This window comes from Saccopteryx bilineata, chromosome 1, assembly GCF_036850765.1.
Source record: "Saccopteryx bilineata isolate mSacBil1 chromosome 1, mSacBil1_pri_phased_curated, whole genome shotgun sequence".
Lineage (NCBI taxonomy): Eukaryota > Metazoa > Chordata > Mammalia > Chiroptera > Emballonuridae > Saccopteryx > Saccopteryx bilineata.
In genome coordinates, this window is record NC_089490.1 from 271,395,380 (window position 1) to 271,418,281 (window position 22,902).

General features: G+C 49.2%; 1 protein-coding gene across 3 annotated transcripts in view; it reads right to left on the reverse strand.

The window, feature by feature from the left end:
* LPCAT1 (lysophosphatidylcholine acyltransferase 1) overlaps positions 1 to 22,902 on the reverse strand; it is a 47,544-nt gene that overhangs the window by 22,070 nt on the left and 2,572 nt on the right. For 2 of the 3 annotated variants that reach the window (XM_066243344.1, XM_066243335.1), the window contains exon 2: positions 6,060 to 6,202. The exons of the other annotated variant lie outside the window; for it this stretch is intronic. In XM_066243344.1, coding sequence (XP_066099441.1) covers positions 6,060 to 6,202 — 143 coding nt within the window. The remainder of the gene's footprint in view (positions 1 to 6,059; positions 6,203 to 22,902) is intronic. 3 annotated transcript variants of the gene reach the window in all.

Consider the following 22,902-nt stretch of genomic DNA (forward strand, 5'->3'; position numbering starts at 1 on the left):
AGGAAGGCTGCAGGGATGCTGGCCCCACAGTACAGCCACACGCACTGCTCAGCACTGGGGCCCAGCCCTGCTCATCCCAAGGCCCAAGTGGTGGTAACAAGCCCGACATGCCCCGAGTCTTTCCAAGGGAACATGAGTCAGGAGATCTACCTACACAAGGGCAGGAACCTCCACCCTCTGCTCCACTCTCCACTCATCACACAGGTGGTTACCTTAGAATCTGAGATTTGTGGGCAGAACCAGCCATGTGACAGGGAACAGACTATGAACTGAGGAGATCCACAGTGCAGGCTAAGAAGTGGGGATTAAAACTCATATTGTCATTAGTATTGTCACAGAAAGTCAAGGGAATATGAAAAAATTCTTAGAAATAAATAATCTCTCTGCAAAAATGACCAATTCATGAGAAAGTCTGGAAAACGAGGAGCAAGGAATCTCCCGGAACACACAGAAGAATGGGGACAGTCTATAAGGCACGAGGAGAAGAGTTTCTCAGGGCCGAATAAAGACATACATCTTCACACCATGTCAAAGTGTTGAGAAGATTGGGTGTTTAAAAAAGTCTCATATTTAGAAATTTCTTTCAAGAATTGTTCAAATGATCAAGGACAAAGACTCTAAGATCACCTAGTGAGGAACAAGCAGGTTAGTACAGCACCAACACTGTAGGTGGTACAGGCAGCTGACCCACATCTTCAAAGCCCTGAGGACATCAGATTGGGAACCTATAACCAAACTGCCCATCAATTGTATGGGAAGAACAAAGACATTTTTGGACACAAAACATGTACTAGTTCCCTTCCGTGATATGCTCTTTCTAAGAAAAGAGCCGGATACTCCAGAAAATCCTGGACAAAAAAGAAAAAAAAATGGGAAAAGAAATAGTATATGGTACCCAAGAGGGCAGCAGACAGGAGCAGAGTGAAGCCACACTAGGAAGAGAACATTGTCCCAGCAGCAGCAGTGACCACGAGGTGGAGAATTCTGAGGCTATGTTCAGGGCTCATTACGTTTTTGCAAGAAGCAAACAAAAAGTTGAAATTCTGTAAAACAGAAAAAAATACAAGCAAGTGAAGTTCAAACACAAACCAGCTAATGTGAACATAACTTTGAGAATCACAGGTGTGAGGAAGAAATACCCACGACCAAGATGGTGATGGGAGAGCATTCTAACTCCCAATGAGGTGAGCTGCAGTGTGAAATGTGTGGAAACACACTAGGCTGTCTCCCATCATGGAGTTGGAGCGTCTGTCCTCAACAGCCCTTTGTTTAGGGTTGCAGTGCCTTCAGGAGACACACTACAAGCATATGCAGACAGCAGATAGCGCAGAGTGGGACCTGGGAGGGTGGGCTGCAGACTTGCCCTCCACCACCCACTCTCCTTCACTACTCTACTGCTTCCATTCATGCAATGTCTACTGAGCACCCACTCTCTACTGGGCGTGAGAACACATCAGGGAACCTGTAGTTTACCCCCTAGGATAGGATATGAGTTTTCTTAATTAGTAAATTATGCAATAAATTAGAAAAAAGTGTCATCCATGAAATGATAAAAATAAGAGGATAGCAAAGTTAGGAGGTCAGGAATAGCAGAGGGAGCTACTGAGCACAGACATGACAGTAATGAGCTAACTGCATATCTGGATGAAGCACATCAAAGGGCAAGAACAGCATGTGCAAAGGTCCTGAGGCAGGAATGCCCTTGAGTGGTGAAGAGACAGGTGGCCCATGTGACTGGGGAAAGGGAGGGATAGGAGGAGAAGAAAGATAGTGGGAGAGATGGTAGATTACGTGGGCCTTGCAGACACTAACAGTTTTACCCTGTGGGATCTGGACACAGAGCTCCTGCAGGGCTGAGGCAGAGGAGAGTCATGCTCTGACTTCTATTTGTAGAGGACCCTTCACTGCTGTGTTGAGATGGAGAAGCAGGAGAGCAGGTGACTGACTATTCTGGAGATTGGGCCAGAGGCAGTGGGACCAGGTGGAGGGAATGTCCTGACACCAAACCCTGGCGTTGACCACTGGAGTGCTATTCCTTGAACATGTATGCATGTGAGAAGTGGGCAACAGTCTAGCCCACCTGCGCCTTTAACATCTATATGGTCTTGGAGACTACTTAGCTGCATGTTTCAAATTGTTTTGCTATAAAAGGGAGCAGCACCCAGACAACAGGAGAGGGACAGATAGCCTGGGCATTAGTGGGACTCCCTCAGGGAGTGAAACACTGACAGCTGATGACTAGGAGGGGCCTGGGGCCACGTCCTGGAGCTGCGAGGAGCTTTGATCTCAATGCTGGGCCAGGCTGGCCAGGAGCAGGGAGTCCCTGGGCTGCAGAGGTGAGGGGCAGGTGAGAGCTTCTGGGCTTCTCTGCAGTGACCCCAAGCTGAGACCCTGGGGTGGGGAGGCTTCCAGGAGAGCAGAGAAGAGCTGAAAGAAAGTTCAAGTCCAGGTTCCAGCCTTTAGTAGACACGTGGCACCAGGAGTAGTCCTGAAAATGGCCTTCTCAGATCTGAGAGAGGAGTTCTCACCCAGAGTATTCAGGACTGAATCGTGTCCTTCCAATTCCCATGTGGAAGTCCTAACTCCCAATGTGACTGTTATTTGGAAATAAGGTTAAATGAGGATCTAGGGTATGATTCTAATCTGATAGGATTTGTGTTCTTATAAGAAGAGAAAGAGAGACTAGAGCTCTCTGTCCTAAGAGGACCCAGCAAGAAGGTGGCATCTGCAGCCAGGAAGAGGCTCTCACCAGGAACCCAACCAAGTAGGTGCTCTGACCTCTGAATTCCAGATCTCCAGATAGGAATGTCTGTTGTCTGGTCCCCTGGCTGGTGGCACTTGCTTAATACAGCCTGGGAGCACTAAGACACCCTCTTTCTACCACATGAATTGGGAGGGTCAACACCAAACCCATCACCATGGGTCTGCCTGGTATGGCTCAGGTGTCTGCCCCTGATCAGGTTTTGCAAAAAGATGCTACAGTTTTTTAAAGTACTGTGTGTTCTGAAAGTAACTTATGAGTAAGTGCCTTTTGCAAAAGTGTCTTTCTTCCTTTTATTAAAAAACCTAAGAATTTTATTTCAGGAAATTTTGAATGACACTAACTTACATTCAGCAAAAATGCTCCCTAATCTAATACCAGTCTACTCAGACCTGAACAGCTGTGCATGGCATGAAAGAATCCACCTCCCCCCAACTGCATGATGGTGCTCTGTAGTGTGCACAAAAGCAGAAGAGCATTATGTTCTGAACCTCGTGTTTCAAAACCTATTTCCTCTTGACTCCCTGGGTCCCACACTAAGGCACTTTGCCACTGTTTCCCTCTGAGGAGTTCAGACGCTCCATTTGTTCTCCCTTGAGCACCTTCCCCACCCCAGGGCCCAGCATTAGTGAGTTCCCCACAACACTGCTGCAGAGAGACCCCAAGCACTGTGCCATGGAATTCAACACGGGCAATGTGTGCAGCTCAAGTGCATGCTCACACACTCACACAAACATCCACATACATGTGTATATACGCATGTGCAGACACATGTACACTCACACATAAACACACACATGCATGCTCATACACATACAAACATATGCACACATGTTCACATGTGCACACTCATAACACACACATACACATGTAGATATGTACACAATCACACACATGAATATACACATAAAGATACACAGAAGGATACAGTCTCTGTGGACCTCGTGACCCAGAGCTCCCATGAAACAGAAGATGTCCTATGTGTCCCTATGTGGGGCTCTCCACATGCACAGGACATACATGAGGCATCTGTGAGGCAGGACTGTGGGAACTGTTTGCCGCGGCCCATTTATCACTTGATGAGGCCAAGTGAATTATTCACACATAAGAAAGGCTGCCTGGAGTTAGCCTGAGGAATGGAAACCAGCCCAGAGTCATCTATTTTGAAAAGATAGAATCTGCAGCTGGGAGAAAAGGATGGAGGCAGGGGCAGCTCTGCCTACGAACAGAGCAGAAGAAACAAAAATTCACTCAAAAAGTGCTGAGAAGTGTCATTTTCCTGCCATTACTAAAATCCAAAACTTTTAATCAAATCACTGTAATTGTAAAAAATGACAAAATCTCTTTCTAACTATGGGTTCTCAACCTCTGAAAACAGAAAGTCTGATTCCTATTTGGTCTAGATTTATTTTGTTTCATTATGTATTGATTCTAAATTCATATTTTACAGTCATAACATTAAAAAAAAAACCCACCACTGCATAAAACGTGATCTCCAAAGAGAAACAAAATCCAAAAAGGCAAAACGGGGAAGCACAGCCAGCACTGCCCCAGTGCCCCAGGGACCAGAGCAGACGCCAGGCCCAGCAGCCCTGCTCACTCCGTTCCTTCCCGCTCGCTCATTCACTCCTCTCCCTCACTCATCCCTTTGCGTACTACTGTCCAGCACCCCAGGCCAGGCCATGCTTGGGACAGAGTGAGGAGAAAGTCACAGCCTGCCTTCTGGTCTCCTTGAGAGGAAGAGAGACTGTGGTCTATTTGAAACTGAAAACGGTCCGAGAACATAAAATACCATGAAGGGCACATGATGGCCCTGCATGAAGGGTCCCCTAAACACACAGACCGTCCCCCAAGCCAAGTCACAGCATGTTCAACAACAGCTCAGAAAATACTTGAACCTTTCCCTGCATGTAACTGCTGTGTCTGATCAGGGCACAGGGGCATCAGAAGGACCCATGCTGAGGACAGAGCCAGTTCCCACATCCTACCTCGGGCATCAGTGTGCCTGTCGCTCAGACACTTTCCAGAGAAAGGAGGAGGACTGAGATAATCCATTCAACCTGTATAGGCTGGGTGGCAAATATGTTAGGCTTTGTGGGCCTTGTGGCCTCTGCCCCAACTACTCTACTGTGCATATAAATGAGCGGGATGGCTGTGTCCCAATAAAACTTTATTTACTAAAAATGGGCAGTGGCCAGATATGGCCTGTGGGCCCTTTGGCTGACCCCCCAACTAAACTAATAATGTTTCTATTTCTGAACAAGCTACAGGGGTCCTTGGGTTATGACACAGTTCTGTTCCTATGATAGTGACATAACCTGAATTTGGGCGTACATCAAAAACACACCCTAGCCTAACACAAATGGGACATTTGTGCTTTTAACAGCCCCAAATGGTGTAGGTTAGTGTACTGGGGGATGCCTACTCCTTTACTCATAAGCCACGTTACTGTGTGTTCCTCCACTGTGAGCAACCAAACTAGTTCACCCATGTAGTCCGTAAGTACAACACTAATGGTATAAGCTGAAACAGTCGTGTCTCAATTTTTTAAAGTTTTTATGGCAATAAGCATTGTAAACTTGAAATGCCGTATGTTGAGACTGTCGTAACCCAAGGATGCCCTATATTCAAGGACCCTTATGATTGACGGAAGATGTTAGACACAGAAGGGTTGTCATCACTTGGGTCTTCAATAGGAATGATATCTTTTAAGATACTGATAATACATACCAAAATTCTTATGCTATCCTGACACTTACTACTAATGACATTTAAAAGTTAAAGAACAGCTATTAGGCATTTAAATAAACAAGAAAACACAGTGATTGACTTAACTTTTTGAGGTCTGTGTTGGGTCTTTAGCTGAGATGTGTTTACATGTCCATCTACAGAGCACTGTGGTTTACAATGTTCAGTGCGTAAAAGGAAGAAACATTGAGCAAGGAGGGCCCCTGCAGAGACCAGACCTGGGCAGCAAGTGGTACATATGTCAGCTGGCACTCAGAGGGCCGGGGCATGGAAAATGGGGGAATCTCTGTGCTTAGGACATGGAAATAGCAGCCGTGTGGCTCGAAGAACCCTAATAAAAGCTGAAGACCATGGCAGGGAGGGACATGTCCACTCTCAAAGGAGGTGGCAGGGGACCGCAGTGTCCAGGCTGGGAGAGTGCAGCCCTGGTGCACACTGGCCTGGGAAGGGGAGGATGGACTGGTCCACAGTGGGCAGACAGGAAAAGCTGTGAGGACAAAGAAGTGGCCCTGTGACTCTCCACATCAGAGCATCACAGATGAGGACTTACTTCCGCCACATGGCCAGGGGCTGCTCCAGGTCCCTCTCAGCAGGTCCCAGGGAAGCGATGAGTGCGAAGGGCCAGGCGAGCAGCATCATGAAGGCGGCAAGAAGCAGCCGGATGGGGAAGAACGTCAGCGTCATGACTGCAATCTGGGGAGACAGACTGAGGTCATTCTGGAAATATGTACTGTCACCAGGGGACCTCTCCTCTGGACTCCTCATGTACAAGCTGCTCAGGAGTTGGTGCTGGACCTGCCCTGGCCAGGGTGTTATCCTCACCCAAACAGATGAGTAGGGCAAGCAGCAGCGATGTCCTACCCAGGGTCAAGGTGACCTGCTGCCCCACCTTCTGGCTCCATCCTAAAGTTACTCCTGAGAGATGGATGAGGAATGGGGTGGTGGACTCTCTCCTAGAGTCAATGGCACTGTGCTCTGACTCCCCCAGCCCCAGGCAGCCCTGAACCTGAGCTTTATGTGACACAAGGACAACTTTCATGGCAGTAAGCTGCCATCTGTGAAGTGGTAAGATGGCAGGTATGAAGCTGGCAAGACTAGATCACAAGGAAGACCAGAGGATTTAGGTGGTTTTCCAGCACAAGGAAGTCACAGGGCGGGAGCCCAGCAAAGAATGTGCCACCACAGGTCTGGGTGGGAGGACTCTGGGAAGGTGGGTTGGGGCTCTGTGGGAAGGGACAAGCCCTTCAGGTGAGTGGACAGTGCAAACACGGGGTGGGAGTGGGAGTGATGGCCATGTGGGTTCAGTGGATTGGTCAAGTCAGAAAGAGTCCTGTGTGGATGAACTGCTATCACCAAAACATAATCACTTCCATGCACAAAGGGACACTCTGGCTCTGCACCTGCCAATACTCAGGTGGTCAGTCAGAAATGGACTGGGGAAGTATGACAGAATTGAAAACTTATGAAGGCTTTATGACCACAGATTCAGTGCTTGATTATTTGCAATAGTATACCCTTCAAATATGTAGGTTTGGTGCAAAGAAGACAGAAAAGATGGGAGACAGTCCATGGTGAGGTCTCAAGCTCTAGGCTGGCCAAGCCTGAATGGCCCCAACCCACCTCACCTTGCTGGGTCCCTGCCACCTCCAGCTGAGTGCATGCTGACTGTTCCCTCAGTGTCTGCAGATTACTTTGGGCTCCCTATCAAGATCAGCACTGCTCAACATGATACAATGCAAGCAAGCCATGTGTGTGATTTTTCATTTTCTAGTGGCCATATTTCAAAACAATACAGAGATGATGAAATTAATATATAGTTTATTTAACCTGATATACCTTAAGTATCACTCTAGCACCTACTCAATACCAAAATTATAAGACAGTGCACACTTTTCTCATGCCTTGGAAATCCAGTGTGAGTTTTATGCTTACAGGGCAGCCCAGTTCACATGCACCATGCTTTAAATGCTCAGTAGCCACCTGTGGCTGTGGCTGTTTGTTGGACGGTGTAGATCTGATAACCACCATCTGCAGATGATGGCAATGTTTAATGGCCCTTCTCCCCTCCTTTCAGGGGCGAGGTAGCAACAGCCCAGAGGGAAGCTCCTGTTTCAGTATGAGGTTGAACAGAAGGAACAGTAATAGGCCAGCTCTCCTGCTAATGTTGGTGACAAGGCTTCCTTATATTAAGTGGATGCTGGCTCTAGGCTGTCAGTAAACGTTTTTTACTTGCGAGAACATACCTTCCATTCTTGGCTTTCTGAGAATATTGTTTTGCTTTAAATCATGATTGGGTGCTGGACTTTATCACAGGACTTCCCTGCATCCAGTGGGTAACCCTGTGCCTGTCCTCACTCCCCATCAGTGATGTGCTCACAGCCTGTCTCATATTAAAAACCTTGGCTACAGTGCTGAGAAGCAATATATATGGTTTCTTTTTTAAAAAGAATTGCTCGTTCTGTTTGTGAACTTGCGTCTGAGACCGAGTCATCGCTGGATCCTAGGTGGTCCGGACTCCCAGGCCCCCTCCTGTGCTACCCCCTCTGGGTGGATCCTGTGGGAACAACATTAGGATTCTAGCCAATGCCTCTGCAGAGAAACTTCTACAGGGATTTCTTTTTTCTTTGTATTTTTCTGAAGTTAGAAATGGGGAGGCGGTCAGACTTCTGCATGCGCCTGACCGGAATCCACCCAGCAAGCCCACCAGGGGGCGATGCTCTGTCCCATCTGGGGCATCGCTCTGCTGCAACCAGAGCCATTCTAGTGCCTGAGGTGGAGGACATGGAGCCATCCTCAGTGCCTGAGCCAACTTTGCTCCAATGGAGCCTTGGCTGTGGGAGGGGAAGAGAGAGACAGAGAGGAAGGAGGGGGAAGAGTGGAGAAGCAGATGGGGGCTTCTCCTGTGTGCCCTGGCCAGGAATCGAACCCGGGACTTCTGCATGCCAGGCTGACTCTCTACCACTGAGCCAACCGGCCATGGCTATGGGGATTTCTGAGCACTGTTTCAGTGTTTCTAAGACTACTGTTTATCAAGATTTCCCTTTTTTCTTGATTTCATTTCAGGGCTTTCAAAATCTTCAGAAGTCCTCAGACATTTCCTCCCCCACCAAACTTCCCAGCGTGTGTGATTTCAAGATAACTTAGTGAAGCTGCCTATGACATCAGTTGTGATTTTATATCAGTGCTAATCCACATCAATCAGTGCCAATCATACTGTTAATATTACTGTGCCTTCTTAAACTTTTCACCCCATACTGACAGATATTCTTCTAGTTCATTAACCTACTTACAAAACCAGTTTGATGTGTTTCTGGTCTTTATGGTGCCCTATTCTGTCACACTGCCTCTGGCTCTTACGAGAGTCTCCCACTCCAGTCTATGCTAATGGTCTACTTCACATCTTCCAGTAAAAGCTGGAGCTTATTTTCAGAAATACTTTATTTCCCAATATTCATATTGAGAACACACAAGTTTCCTAAGTACTTCTTTAATTTAATCCCATAAATTTGAAGCCTTTCCTTTATTTTTAACACTTAATTTAAAAATATTATGTCCTTTTTCACCCTTTGTGATGATTTTATAATTTTGTTGCCAAGGAAAAAGAGGCTGCAGTCTGTAGCTGATACTGCCCCGCCCCACACACGCTTCTTGTTGCCCATGGGCTGCCCTCACTGCTGGGAGCTCAGCACACCTGCCCTGCTGTTAAAATGGACAGCAGGCCCTCTTTCCTCAATGTGCAGAGAAATCCAGTTACTGGAGAGTTTATCTTTGTTCCCATGACCTGCCGTTTGGTGTCTGTGCTGCAGTGAACTGGAAACCTCAAGGAGTCTGGACCTGGACAGCGCGGTCTTGACGCCACACCCTGTTTGGCAGGCGTTTTCTGTTTCCAGCATGGTTTCTACCACCAATCATAGACTAAAACAACTGTATCTCATGGGATTCCAGCACCCCACCTCATGCATCTGACACCCATGGACTGGGATGGGGGCAGCAGTCCATTATGTCTGGACCAACAAGGAGAAGCTGGTGAGACCTGGTCAGCCCCGAACCTGCCCGGCACCCTGACTCGGGGCCAGAGTGTTGCTTTCCAAGCTGTTTGGTTAATTAGTAACATAGGTTCCTATAGGCTGGCCAGTGGCCTGGGGTTTTACTCAACCAGTCCATGTGGGACATGACATGTGAACCTCAGATTATGCCTTTGTGCTCCTGCTTCCATGTGCACCACGAAGGACACAGTCCTGGTTTCTGAGTTTTGTAGCAAGCAGGGAGGGAAAGGGCTGGCTTTGGCCCTCAGCAAACAGGTAAGCCTCTAATGAGATGAGGAGTGGGCAGGTGGAGACGTAACATAGACCCAGGGTGAACCGCCTGGAGGGTGGGGAGGAAGTGGTTCTACGGATGAGTATGTATGTATGCAGGTGTGTGATGTATATATATATATACACACACTCTGTCAACTGCATCCCCACAGGGTATGGGGGTCCCTGTTCTCTGGTGCTCTCTGCCAGGCTCAGCCTTGCCCCAAGGAAGCAGAAATCTCCAGGAGGGGTGGGACTTGAAAGGCCTGCTGCAGCTCCTTCCAGAATCTTCTATTGGTGCTAGTCACTTGTTCTGAGAGTAGGCTGCTGCTGATTAGACCCTTTCATCCTGCTGTGCCTTCCAGCCCACCTTACAGGCTCTAGGACCTGCGTCCATCCCAGGCCTAGCCACTGGCCAACCCATGCCCTGGTGCAAACTGGCCAAGGGCCTCAGTCTGTCCAGGCTGACTCAGCTTTGGAGCCACAGAGAAGATGACCAGAATGACCACGACAGCCACATGGATGTATATGACCCTGATGGAGCTGAGAAAGGAGAGGTGTCATGGCAAAGCCGCCCCTAGAAAATCCTGGACAGACTGGAAACACACAGACAAGAAATGTCTGATGAAAATGGAACTACTGTTCTGTTTCCAGGCAGTTTTGACTGAATACCTGGACAGCATTGTCATTAGTGACCGGGCTGGGCGTGGTGATTCTTCCTTTGAGGAAGGATATGCTTACTGCTCCCTGGCCAGCCCAAAGGATAAGCCCGTGGCTTGGTGGAGTCCTGGAATCTTGTTCCCCATTAGAAGGATGCAGGGAGGTGGAGGAATGCCCCAGCAACAGAGAGCAGGTACCCACTCCCACACCCCAAATAATACCTAGCTCTGCACTGGACACTGACACAGACACCTTAGCCAGGGGACGGTCCTCCAGGACCTGCTCCCACCAAAGCCCTTCTCACAGGAGCCATTCTCCTCTAAGAGATGGGATGGCACCTGACAGATGACACTTATGCAGGCAGCAGTTGGCTGTAGACTGGGTGGAACAGTGGCCCTGGAGAGAGAGAGCTTCACTCCCAGTGATGACTGGCTGGCGGTCCTGGCCCTGGGAGGCCAGCCCCAAAGGAGGCAGAAGCACAGTGCACTGGGGAGAATGCTGTGGACGCGCACGGAGAAGGAGAAGGCTGTCAGCACCTGCACCTCTCAAGACACTGCAGACTGTCGTGGTCCTCCTGTCATTCATAGGAATCCCAGTCACCTTCACAGGTGCCAGCCAGCTAGTCACCCTTTTTATGAGTTAAAGGGTTTGTAACATAATCCTATGAGGAACTATACTTGAGAGTCCCTGGCTGAGTTACTTAACTACTGAAAACTGGTTATGATAAACTGTCCCACCAAAAGGGGAATAACATGAAAGACAGTGACACATATGTCCACGGCACATTTTTGTTACCGAGCAGCTGACATAAATTATATCTGAAGTTGCATCACACACCCCAACCTGTGTACTTTTCAACCTGCACATTTCATCCAGAGCCCCCAGCAGACAGCGACTAGGCAGTGAATGAAATGCTCCGATGCTGGAAGAAGTTTGTGGGCTGCCTATGGCCTCTAAACACCATTTCCCACCACAGGACCCAGGGTTCCTGGGCTCTGCTGATTCAGGGTTGAGGCAGAAAGTGTGGAAAATGAACCTTAAACACTGTGATGCAGCCAAGATCAGGAAAACCAGCAAACGCACTCTGGACACAGGAGTCCATACAGCAGAAGGAGCAATTTAAGCATCGCTAACAATCAATGTTATGATTGTTACTTCATATGTGCTTATGTGATCCACGATCACAGGCACACATGCACATGTAGACACACAAACAAACACACACACACAAACACACACCTGCATGCCAAGGAAAGAGGCCTCAGGAGAAGCCAGACCTGCCCATACCTGGACCTCACATGTCTAGCCTTCAGGACTGGGAGAAATAAATTCTGTCATTTAAGCTGCCATCTATGGTACTTTGTTAGTACAGCCCAAGCTAATACATTTGGAGTATTACTGAAATTTCCCATGACAACAAGTATAAAAGTGACAATTTTCATTTTAGATGTAAAACATTCACCTATTCCGAGTGGGTTCGCGTAACTCACCAGTTTGGCTCTCTAACCGAGGCACCTGAGGTTACAATGCCCAGCTCAGATTTGCCCAGCAATGGCTCCAAGGCCACTGAGGCTGTTGGCATTGTCTACAGGCACACTGGTCCAAGTGCCTTGTGTTTCACTGACATGTAACCACTGATACTCTGGTTAAGAGATAAGGATCTCTAGAGCACGTGGGTCCCTCTTGTCTTCACCTATGCTGTCCCTGTGCCAGGCTGGTACTGCAGTGAAACAAGCGCTCGCTGGAAGTGGACAGGTCAGCTAGGGCACCACGATGTCCTGCGACCTCCAAGCATGCACAGTGTATGACACCACACTGCCGTGAGGGACCCCAGCCAGCTGTGCAGGATTTGTAGCAGCAGCTGCAGCCAGGAGATCACGAGGGGAGGAGGTGTGATTGGCTCCAAGGGGAGAGAATACCAGCAGCTCCAAAAACACAGTGGTGTGGATCACAACAGACAGCAGACACTCAGGCATGCAGTGCCAGCAGCCACCAGCAATAGTCAGCAGGATGGTGGGCAGCTTATGGGGAAAGCGCTCCTGAAGGTGGATTCCCACGCCAGTGTGCTTCACTGGGAAAGAGTAGTTATCATCATTCCAAAGGACTCTGGCAACACACAACACACTAAATATATAGATTTACCCCTCATATGATTAAAGAGCATATAAGCACCTCCACGCACAGCAGAGACTGTTGGCCATAGAAGATGTGCATTGCAGGAACATCCCACACTTTATCTCTTTTCTCAAAGTTTCTGAAAATCAAGTTAACAGAAATAGAGAGAGACTTTGCACTCACACACAGTGAGGGCTCACTCTACCCTCCGTCACCATGGACTATTCTCAGAAGTCAGTGGGTAAGAAGGGTAAATATGGAAACAAATGTGGACCAGCAGAGCTGTGGGTCCCCGGATGCTAAGTGGACAAAGCTCAGCACCACTGCCCACAAGGAGGCTGAATGCAGCCTCCTGCCTGTTCTGGGGACAAACCACAGCTCAAGGTGGGTCTCCCATGACATTCTGTTAGCATGGTCTGCAGCCTGGGTGCTGCAGATGAGAACTCAGGTAGGGCCCCTGATGTGCACCTGCCAGCAGGCAGCCCGGGCCCAGCTACCCAGGAGCCACTCACAAGGTTGTGGGCACTCAGAGAGGCTGCTGACCCCAGCGCTGCTGATAGCAGAGCTGGATACCACCAGGAGACAGGTGAGCTGAAGACCACCTGTGTGACAGACACAGGGGCCAGACAGAGAGAGGTGCTATTTGAGTTACAAGGGGCACTGAGGACAGGTCCCAAGGTGGCAATTAGTTTCTTGTCTTAGTAAGAAACAAAACAGGAGTCATATCTATGCAACTTAGATTAATTTACATTTTAAGAAAGGATTTTCCAAAGCTGCTAGGCTAGGTGAGCACACAGGAGGTGGACAAATCACAGGGTGTAGGACTTGAGGAGGTGGCTAGAACCTGGATTCGTGGGGGGTGCTACAGTAAACACGAGCTGGGACTGATGGGCCCACAGGGCACAGAAGTGCTGAGGCTGACCTGCAGTGCCCCGAGGGGAAACGCCCAAGGCCAGGAGGTCCCACAGGGTTCCTAGCCCACAGGATCCCCACACGCAGGCAGGAACTGAAGGAACTGCTCACCGGTTCAAGGGATGCCTCTCAGAACAAAGGTCCTGTGAGGCCAGAAAGAAGCACTTTCAGGAACAATACAACAGGTGAATCAACTACCCCAATCAGTTAACCCTCCCAAATGATGGTGTGTGCACCAAGAGCAGGGCATGGCCGAGGGAGATGCAGGCAGGGCTGGCTGCTGGAGGGGGAGGCAGGGAGTGTCCTGCTAGGGAAGGTAGGGTGTGGTTCATGGTCCAGAGAGAAGATACCCACCGTGGATGGGCTTGGCAGGTGGGGAAACTGAGGCTCAGTGAGGAAGGCAGGCAACTTCCTAGGTTAGCTGGTCAGAGCAAAAGCCAGTGTTCAAGGCATAGCTGAAATAAGCAGGGGTGTCCTGGGGGGAGCCTTATGCTCAGGACCCAGTCCCCCTCCATGCACCTCACACTCTTGGACACTGGAGACACACGGCGATGATGCATCTGATGTTGACTCCCCAGCCAGGTCCACTGCCCAGGGCTCCAGACACATATTGTCAACAGCATAACTGGCAGCCCGTTGCCATGCACAGTCACCACCCAAACTGAACCACACGGGCCTGCTCTCTCTGGTCTTCCCCACTAAGAGGGTGACTGTGTCCCTCAGGTCCAGTTTGGTTCGCAGACACACACTTCGGAGTCACATTTGCCACCTTTCTTTCTTACCAAATTCCTGCTGGCTTCACCTCCAAAACAAATCCAGAATCTGAGAACCCCTTTCCTCCAAGGGGCAACATGGCAGCGCCCACCCTGACCAACCACACACAGCCAGACCCCACCCCTTGGTGCTCAGAGATCTACACGGCTGTCGAGTCACCCTCTGACTCCAACCCCCCCTGTCGACCTTTGCTGGACACACTGGCCTCCTGGTTCCCCCAGCACCGCTGCAGGGGTGGCTCCAGAACCCTCACTTACACACTTGTCCCCCACCCCCATCTGTACTAGAAGGCCATGCTGGACTCGACAGAAGTGAGGTGGAGTTGAGCCAGACAGGTGCACCAACACTTCCCCCAAACTGGAAGGAGCACTCCTGGGACAGAAGCTATGAATGGGCAGATCAGCTAGAGTATGGGGGTGGGAGGACAAGGCTTATCCTTTGAACGAAGCAGGCACTGGGGTTCAGAATTTGCTGGAGCAGCAGTCCCGGGGGCTGGATCTTGGGCACTTCTCAAACACACCCTGGGTGGCTGGCCTGGGTCACCTCCAAGCTTGTGCCATGGGGAACAGATTGAAGATGCGATGCCTACATTCTGCAGAGGGATCTTGGGGCAATGTGAGACAAACAGGAAAACCTTGCCCAGGGAATTAATCTTGTTTTTCACTGTTACTTATTAAAAGAAAATAAAGCAAGCTGTTTTTGAAAATCTTGATTTAAAATAGAATACTCTAAAAGTGGGAAGCTGACAGCAGATGCCCTGGGCAGTTTGTGGCCCCCACACTCCGGCCTGTCCAGGCAGGAAGCAGTCCGCAGGGCTACGCAGAAATATTCAAATCTACTGGGGACACTTTCTCCTGATGCAGTGAGAGAAAAAAGAGACATCTAATTTTATTTTTCTTTTTAAAGGAAAAACAACTTAGAAGAAGCACAGTAACCCTCACAGGAGTCCCATCAGCTACATAACCAAACACTTTCCTTAAAAGAACTCCACCAGCCACAGAAGTCTGGAGCAGAGCCTGGAAAGAGCTTCGGAGCCTCAGCCCCGGACCCTACGTGGCAGAGGCAAACCCAGCAAGCCCGCCAGAGAGGTTTTCCTCCGTGTTTTCCCCAGTCACCACATCACCCTTGTTGGATACAAAATACTACCGGTCCTAATCCTACGCTGCATTCAGTATGGAATAAACAGTAGTTTTCACCCTGATTATAATAGTTAAGAGTACAAGAAAGCAAAACTGAAACAAAAAGCTGAACAGTTGCAGTGGGTTTTATCTTGTCATACACATCACTGCTCTTATGAAAAAGCTTCCTCTTTATAAAAATACAAACAGAAAATGTGGCCAGAGAGCCAAAGGGTCATCATGTTGCAGGGGGGAATGACTGTTGGGGCGCCAGGGAACGCAGGTCATGTCTGAGGGGCAGTATCGGTGGGGACAGCACCTGTGTGTTCTGAGCACCTGGGCTTCTTTTGTGACTTGCCCAAATTCACACGGACTCATTTGCCTTTTTCTTCCTAACATGTGACTGCTGACTGTCTTGCTGACCCTCCGTGTTCACTGTATCCCACTCAGACTCTCTGTCCATCTGTGTGACTGTTAGGATAACCTGTGGTTCCTCTACTCAGGAAAACTCCTTCCAGAGCCCATGCTTATTGCTATATACATGCTATTTCTTCTTAGCTATCCCACTCAAATCTAAAATTAAACGCAGCTTTTCTGAAACAGCTATTTTTGTCTTTCCAACACTCAGCCAGCCCCAACATCCCTGCCATCCCCATCATCACTATCCAAGAGCTCTTGACTTACATCTTAGCATTCATTGCCCAATCTGGAGGCTTCAACAAAATGAGTATCTTTCAGTAATTTCCTTTGAGTTAACAACTCTGTCCCACAGTCTGGTGGCCAAGTGATCTTCCTGGATGACCATACTGACCATTCTCAGCTCACTGCGGTTGATGGTGGGTCTTGTGAGGCAGCAATAGACATCCGTGCAGCTCTTCATGGGTCAGTACCTCTGGGTCTAAGGTAATCGTCACGTGATTCGCTACAACTGGGACCCCCCACAAGGAAACCCACCGCCACCAGACAGTCCTTGCCTGCCTGCCCTTTAGCCAGTGCTTGAGGTTCTAGCCAGAAGGGCAGAGCCTTCGTGCCTGCTAACCTTGCCCGGCTCAGGCCTGTGTCTGGTCCATCATCAGCATCGATGGTTCCACAGGCCTAGTGTGTGCAGGCCCCTGACACCAGGACCCAGGGACAGCTTGAGGCAGTGGAGTCCACAGTCCAGCTGATGAAGGATGCATAAAATAAATCCCTCCGTCAGCGGTCTATACAGTGTGCAGCACGGGGACTCCAGGTGAAGGGAGCAGAGATCACGGCACTGGGGACCCTGAGGTGGCTGGGCGGAGTACTCAGTCCATGTCCAAGAGCTTTTGTGTCAGAAGATCAGCAAAAAAGCCTCCACATGAGGGCCAGGAAAGCAGACCCTTGGGGACATCAGCAGCCACTTGCCAGATGGACTCAAGTCTCCAGGGAAAACTATCACTCAGATGCCAAATGCAGTGCTCAATGGCCAGAGACTGGGCCCCAAGACAGAGGGTGGGGGAACAACAGAACTGAGCAGACAGGAGGCATCCAGGTAAGCTGGGCACACACAAGGTGGGGTAAGAGAGCAAGTATCTTTTCTTCAGAGGAATTAAGAAAGGTCTTGACAAGGATCCATGGGACTCAAGCAAAGACTGAGGAACGGCAGGGGGAGCATGGGAGGGGTCTCACAGGAGGAAGGGTACTGCAAAAGCTCTGGGGCAGGGGGGCTGGGCCTGTGGAGGGCCAGGTGGACCAGGCAGGTGGGTGGGCAGAGGTAAAGGGCACAGGTAGGACAGCCACATGGGACACTGATGCCCCAGCACTGCTTCAGGGTAACAGCATCCTCAACCCCACCCACATGCTCTCCCTGTCTTCTCATTCCTCCTTTTGCTCCTCAATGTCTACAAAGTCTCATCTCCCTGGGTTTTCAGGGCCCTTTGGTTGGAGCCCAGAGTCTGTCCCTGTGGTCCTGGGATTTTGGATATGAAATTCCACAGTGAACTAAAAGGCTGACGGGGGTCCTGGGTGGGGGCAGAAATGCTGGGAAGTGTAAGCTTCCTAGACTGGACATTCCCTTTAGGACTAAGCTCAGCTCCAGAGGTAAGAGCTGGCTCCACACCCCTACTTAGAGGCTGCAGGACTCAGTGATACCTGGCCTACTCCCATGGCACTTTACCTGTGAGCAGGCTACCCTGTAACTACAGGTCCCCAGAACATGGGGCTCCTCTTGCAGAAAGGGACCCAGGAGGCTCTGAGCCCCACAGAGAGATGAAGATCAGGGTAGGGAGGCTGGGCAGGGCCCTCACACAAGCAGCCTGGTGAGGAGGTGCAGGGGCCACTCAAGGAGGCACTGGCTTATCCTTGAGAATGTCCCTATGAGGGGATAAAAAACTCAGGAGAAAGTGGAGGGCCATGGGGGAGGAAGGACACAGGTCAGACCCCATCCTGGAGCACCAGAAAATGATGTTCAGAAATGATACAGGTCAGATACCAGCAGCCCCAGTGTGGCACCTCAGGGGGTGGTGTGTGTGTGTGTGTGTGTGTGTGTGAACTAAAGTGTTGCTATACTCACCAAGGGCAGACAGATCTGTTTGTCTGACAGGTGGGTCACTGCAGGCTTCTGGTCCCTAGACAGAGCAGGTCCCTATTCTCGGAGTTCACAGGCCAGAGGGGCTCCAGGTGAGAAAGTGAGGCAAAGGCCCTAGTCCTTGCTCCTAAGTGCACACCCCCACATTCTAACTGAAGTCAGGTGCTTCCTCCAACAGATGGCAAGGGTAGAGTTAGTGGGCAGTTTTCATGTGTCATGTCTCAGGGGTACCTGGCTCATAGGGATGGTAAGCAGGGGCAGGGAAGGTGGGGGCTACAGACCACAACATGTCTGAGGCAGGGAAAAGGATGCTGTAAGCACCCAGCAATAAAGGCCACCTGCTGAGCAGGCCTGAGAGACTCAATGACCTCCACCCCAGTCAACTCAGTTCAGCTCAGCTCAGAGTTGTGGTCCAAGGAAATCCCCTATTTCCAGGGGCCTTACTTCATGCTCTGAATAGAAGAATCTTGAAGATGGGTAGCATTTCCAGCTGCCTCCATGTTTTTAGCAAAGTTTTGCACAGCCAGCAGGTCCCGGGTGAAAGCTTGTCCTAAGTCTCCCATTGTGGGGGCCTCTCCCTAGAAGTCTTGGGTTGTCCTGGGCTCCTTAGCAGTGGGGAGAAGGCTTCTAATGGTGGAAAGCCCCCAACATGGGCACTTACTACAACCCACCCTCAAATACAGAGAGTACCCCTGAATATCACGACTCTGCTCCCTAGCTTTGGGGTGCCCTTGGCCCACCAGTAACATTGGTTGGGTGAGGTTGGGCCTGACATTGAGTCCCTGGGGCCAGTCAGTGGAGCAGTAGTGGAGAGGAGCCTGGGGCAGTCTGTGCTCTGGCCAGGGCACAGTGGAAAAGGACAGAGATGACTGGTCAGTCATCTTCCCTCCTGGGAGAGTCAATGGGCTAAGATAGAAGATCCCCACCCCAGGTTGGGCATTCAGTGCCTGATCCACACTGGGCTCTCAGCCTGTCGGCATTCCTTGGTGTTTTGGGCACCAAGATCACTTCTGAGCAGCTCAGGCTCCCCGGCAGGCCATGGGGCAGCAGGCTCCACTGGGTGTCAAATGCTGGTCCTCACCCTCCAGAACTTAGGGACCCTGCATGAGACACAGCAAGGAGAGGTCCAGCTCGATGTCACCATCCTTGGGGTTTGAAATATTAAAATTGTGAAATGTTTTTTATAGATTCTCTATGTGGCAAATAATTTTTAAGGAAAAATCATTCTTCTGCCTCTAAGATGGAAATACGACTTTTAAGAGGAGAACTGCCATGGTCTCATGGGCACCTGCAGCATGCACAAACAGAGGGCATGGCAGCGGCTCCTCCAGGATGGTGTGGTAGCTTGTGAACTGTCACCAAATGTAGCAGAGCCCAGGGCAGTGTGCCCATAGGAGGACGAGAACAACTGCCATGTGGCCATGAAAAATAGCATTTAAGCACTTCAACACTTCCAAGACCTAAGCTCTCAGGCTGCAAAATGGATAAAATGCCAAAGAACAAGTCACTTTTTAAAAATTAAATTAATTTGGGTGACAATGATTAATAAAATTATATAGGGTTCAAGTGTACAATTCTATAATACATCATCTGTATGTTGTGCTGTGTGTTTGCCACCCCACGTCAGTCTCCTTCCATCACCACTTATCTCCTTTCTAGCCTCTTCTACCTCCCCCACCCCTCTTTCCTCTGGTGATTACTATACTGTTGTCTGTCTATGAGGTTTTTTTTTGCTTAATCCCTTCACCTTTTTCACCCAGCCCCCTCCCCTCTGACAGCTGTCAGTCTGTTTTCTGTATCTATGATTGGATAAAAAAGCTGTGGTACATTTACACAATGGAATACTACTCAGCCATAAAAAAGAAGCAAATCTTACCCTTTGCAACAGCATGGATGGACCTGGAAAGTATTATGCTAAGTGAAATAAGCCAGTCAGAGAAAGCTAAATGCCATATGATTCCACTTATATGTGGAATATAATGAAAAAAAACAAAACAAAACAAAACAGAAATAGGGCACTAGTTTTAATCTTATAAAACGTGACCCTGGTAGCTGTATGCTGTGACTTGGGCTCTAGAAGGACAAACAGTACAATCACATTTAAACATGTTATTTCCAAACACATGCTTTCCCCTGGGCTCATTTTCAAAACACTGCGCTTCACAGCTGGACTACGGGGTTTATGGAACACTAGAATGTTAGAAACATAACCCAAACAAGGCCAGGTCACCCTAACCCACCCACAGGAACTCCTGGGGATGGATGGGGGCCCTGTCTGCTTCAGGGATGGTGGCATTTTGCCCTGTTGTGTCTGCTGGAGGCCCCAAGGACAGGAAGACAGGAGAGTGGAGCTGTCAGCAAGACTCTGGGTCTCTCACGCAGGTGGGCAGGGGAAGGGCGGGTCTTTGTGGAACACAGTTTTGCGGAAGCCTTGCTCAAACGCGCCTGAGAAGGAAAGCCATAGGCACCTCCTCAGGTGGTGTCCATCATCAAGGATGTGCCCTCCCAGAGCCCGAAGGTCTGTGGGCCTGGCAGGGTGGGTAGGTTGTCCAGCTCCTGCAGCATGGATTTTGAGTGACTACTGTTTCGGGGACAAAATTCTTGATTCTTTAAAAAAGAGACATAAGGCTGTGTTTTGCTCAGTACTAAGAAATTAAAGAGGTTGTGCCTGACCTGTGGTGGCGCAGTGGATAAAGTGTCAACTTGGAATGCTGAGGTCACTGGTTCAAAACCCTGTACTTGTCTGGTCAAGGCACATATGGGAGTTAATGCTTCCTGCTCCTCCCCCCCATCTCTCTCTCTCTCTCTTTCAGTCTCTCTCCTCTCTAAAACAAATAAAAAATAAGTAAATTAATTAAAGAGGTTGTAAAACACAAAACTGTGTGTATATAATGTGTGTATATATACTTCTGTATATATCTGTGTGCATACTTCTGTATATACACATGTGCGTATATTATGTGTGAGTGTGTTATATGCTGTGTACATGTGTGTACATATTATGTGTGAGTATATTATATACTTCTGTGTATATGTGCAGGTATATAATGTGTGTGTGTATACACAGGGTGAAGCAAAAGTAGGTTTACAGATGTTTGCATGAAAAATAACACAATAATTAAATGATAACACAAGAATAAACTCTGTGTTTCAAATACAACTGTAAATCTACTTTTGCTCCACCCTGTACTTCTGTGTATATGTGTGTATATGCTTCTGTGTGGTATATAATGTGTATGTGCATATATATTTCTGTGTAATGTGTGTATGAATGTATATATATATACTTCTGTGTATATGTAATGTGTGGGTTTATACACACATGTTGAGAATCCACATTTCAGGATACAAGATTATATAAAAACTGAAAAGACATGTCTTTTTCAACTTCAAATATCTCTTTATACCCTCAGCATTAGTCACAATTTAGTTGTATGTGTGCACCCTTCTGTAAATCAGAATCGATGAGATAGAAGAGAAAGCCAGTTCACTACGGGCTGAGTTTCCTGTGAGGTCAGGTCAGATGTCTGCACTGAGGCAGCCCTTGCTGCCCAGCACCAGGGACAGCACTGTACTTGGGCCCATCTCCTCACCTGGGACATGGAAAAACAGCATCTGGCATTCGACTCACTCCCCTCCCAAGGCTGCACTAAGTGACCTGCACAAGGGAATTTCCCTGGACCCCCACTGGGCTACAAATGTGTCAGAGGTCTACAGTCAGACTGCCAAGTGGTTAGAGGTAGCCAGAGACTTGGGGCTTGGTGTCCGCTTACAGCCTGTCTCCTGGGCATCTATGGAGGGCGAGGCCTGCTCTGTCCTCCCACAGGACATACGCTCTCCTGGAAATCCTCCATCCATTTTCCTGGGGTTTCTACTAGCAGAAGCTCCTTAATAATACCAGCTTCGGGTCGGGTCACCTTCCATTTATCTGTCCTTCCACACGCCGCTTTGGGTCGGGTCACCTTCCATTTATCTGTCCTTCCACACCCCTGGCAGAGCTGGGGTGGCAGGGTGGCAGGAGGGACTGGATAAAGATCTGCTCTTTATGAAGTCTCAGGCATGGAGTACCCAGATACAAGGCACAGCAGGGTGGGGGTGGTGGGCAGGGCTGGGCATGGCCCAGAAGTTTGGGAGGGCAGAGGAGCAGGAGGGAAATGCCAGGTCTTGTCTCTGTGCATGGAGATGGGAAGCACTGAGGCCAGGGGGCAGGGTGCAAGACCAGAAGTCACCCAGAGTACACAGAGTATGGGATTCCCTGCTCCAGCATGGCCATATCTAATTCAGGGTCCAGGCTGAGTCCAAAGAAGGCGCCTGCTGCTGTTTTTAATCAAAACTCAGGCATTTGGATAAGGACTCCTAGAAAGACTTTTGGGCAAATTCCACGAAGGGCTGCCACCTGCAGGTTGGCTGGATGGGAGTCTCCTGGACTCAACCCTTCTGGTAATCCTCTCTGGGGATTAGGCTGGGGGAGGGGTGTGCTCCTTGGCTTCCTCCCTCCCTGGACTCAGTTCCAAGGTGTACAAGAAGCCAGTCTGCTTTCCAGGAAGCAAGTGTTCACTGACACTGACAAGAGAGTTCACAAATGGAAAAACTTCAGAGCTGGAGGCTGGGTGTGCTCACACCCATGGGCTCTAGTGGGAAGTACCCAAAAACCCAGGTGATATAAAACCACTTCATGATTTCACAAGCAACATATTACCATATGACTATCCAGTATTATACTTTTCACAGTTTTTAGATCTTACTGTGTTGTTTTCTGTCCAAAGAGATGCTTAAGCTCCTTGCTAAATCTGTAGTTAACTGACAGATGGACTGGTCATTAATCCACAGACACACTATGGCCTTTCCCCAGCAGCAAATGCTAGCAGGTAAAGGTGGGTCCCTTACTGTTCTATCTTAACTAGAATTTAGGTGAGTTTCTGAGCATCCTTGGTGTCTCAGTCATCGCTGAACCCACTTACTTACTGATTT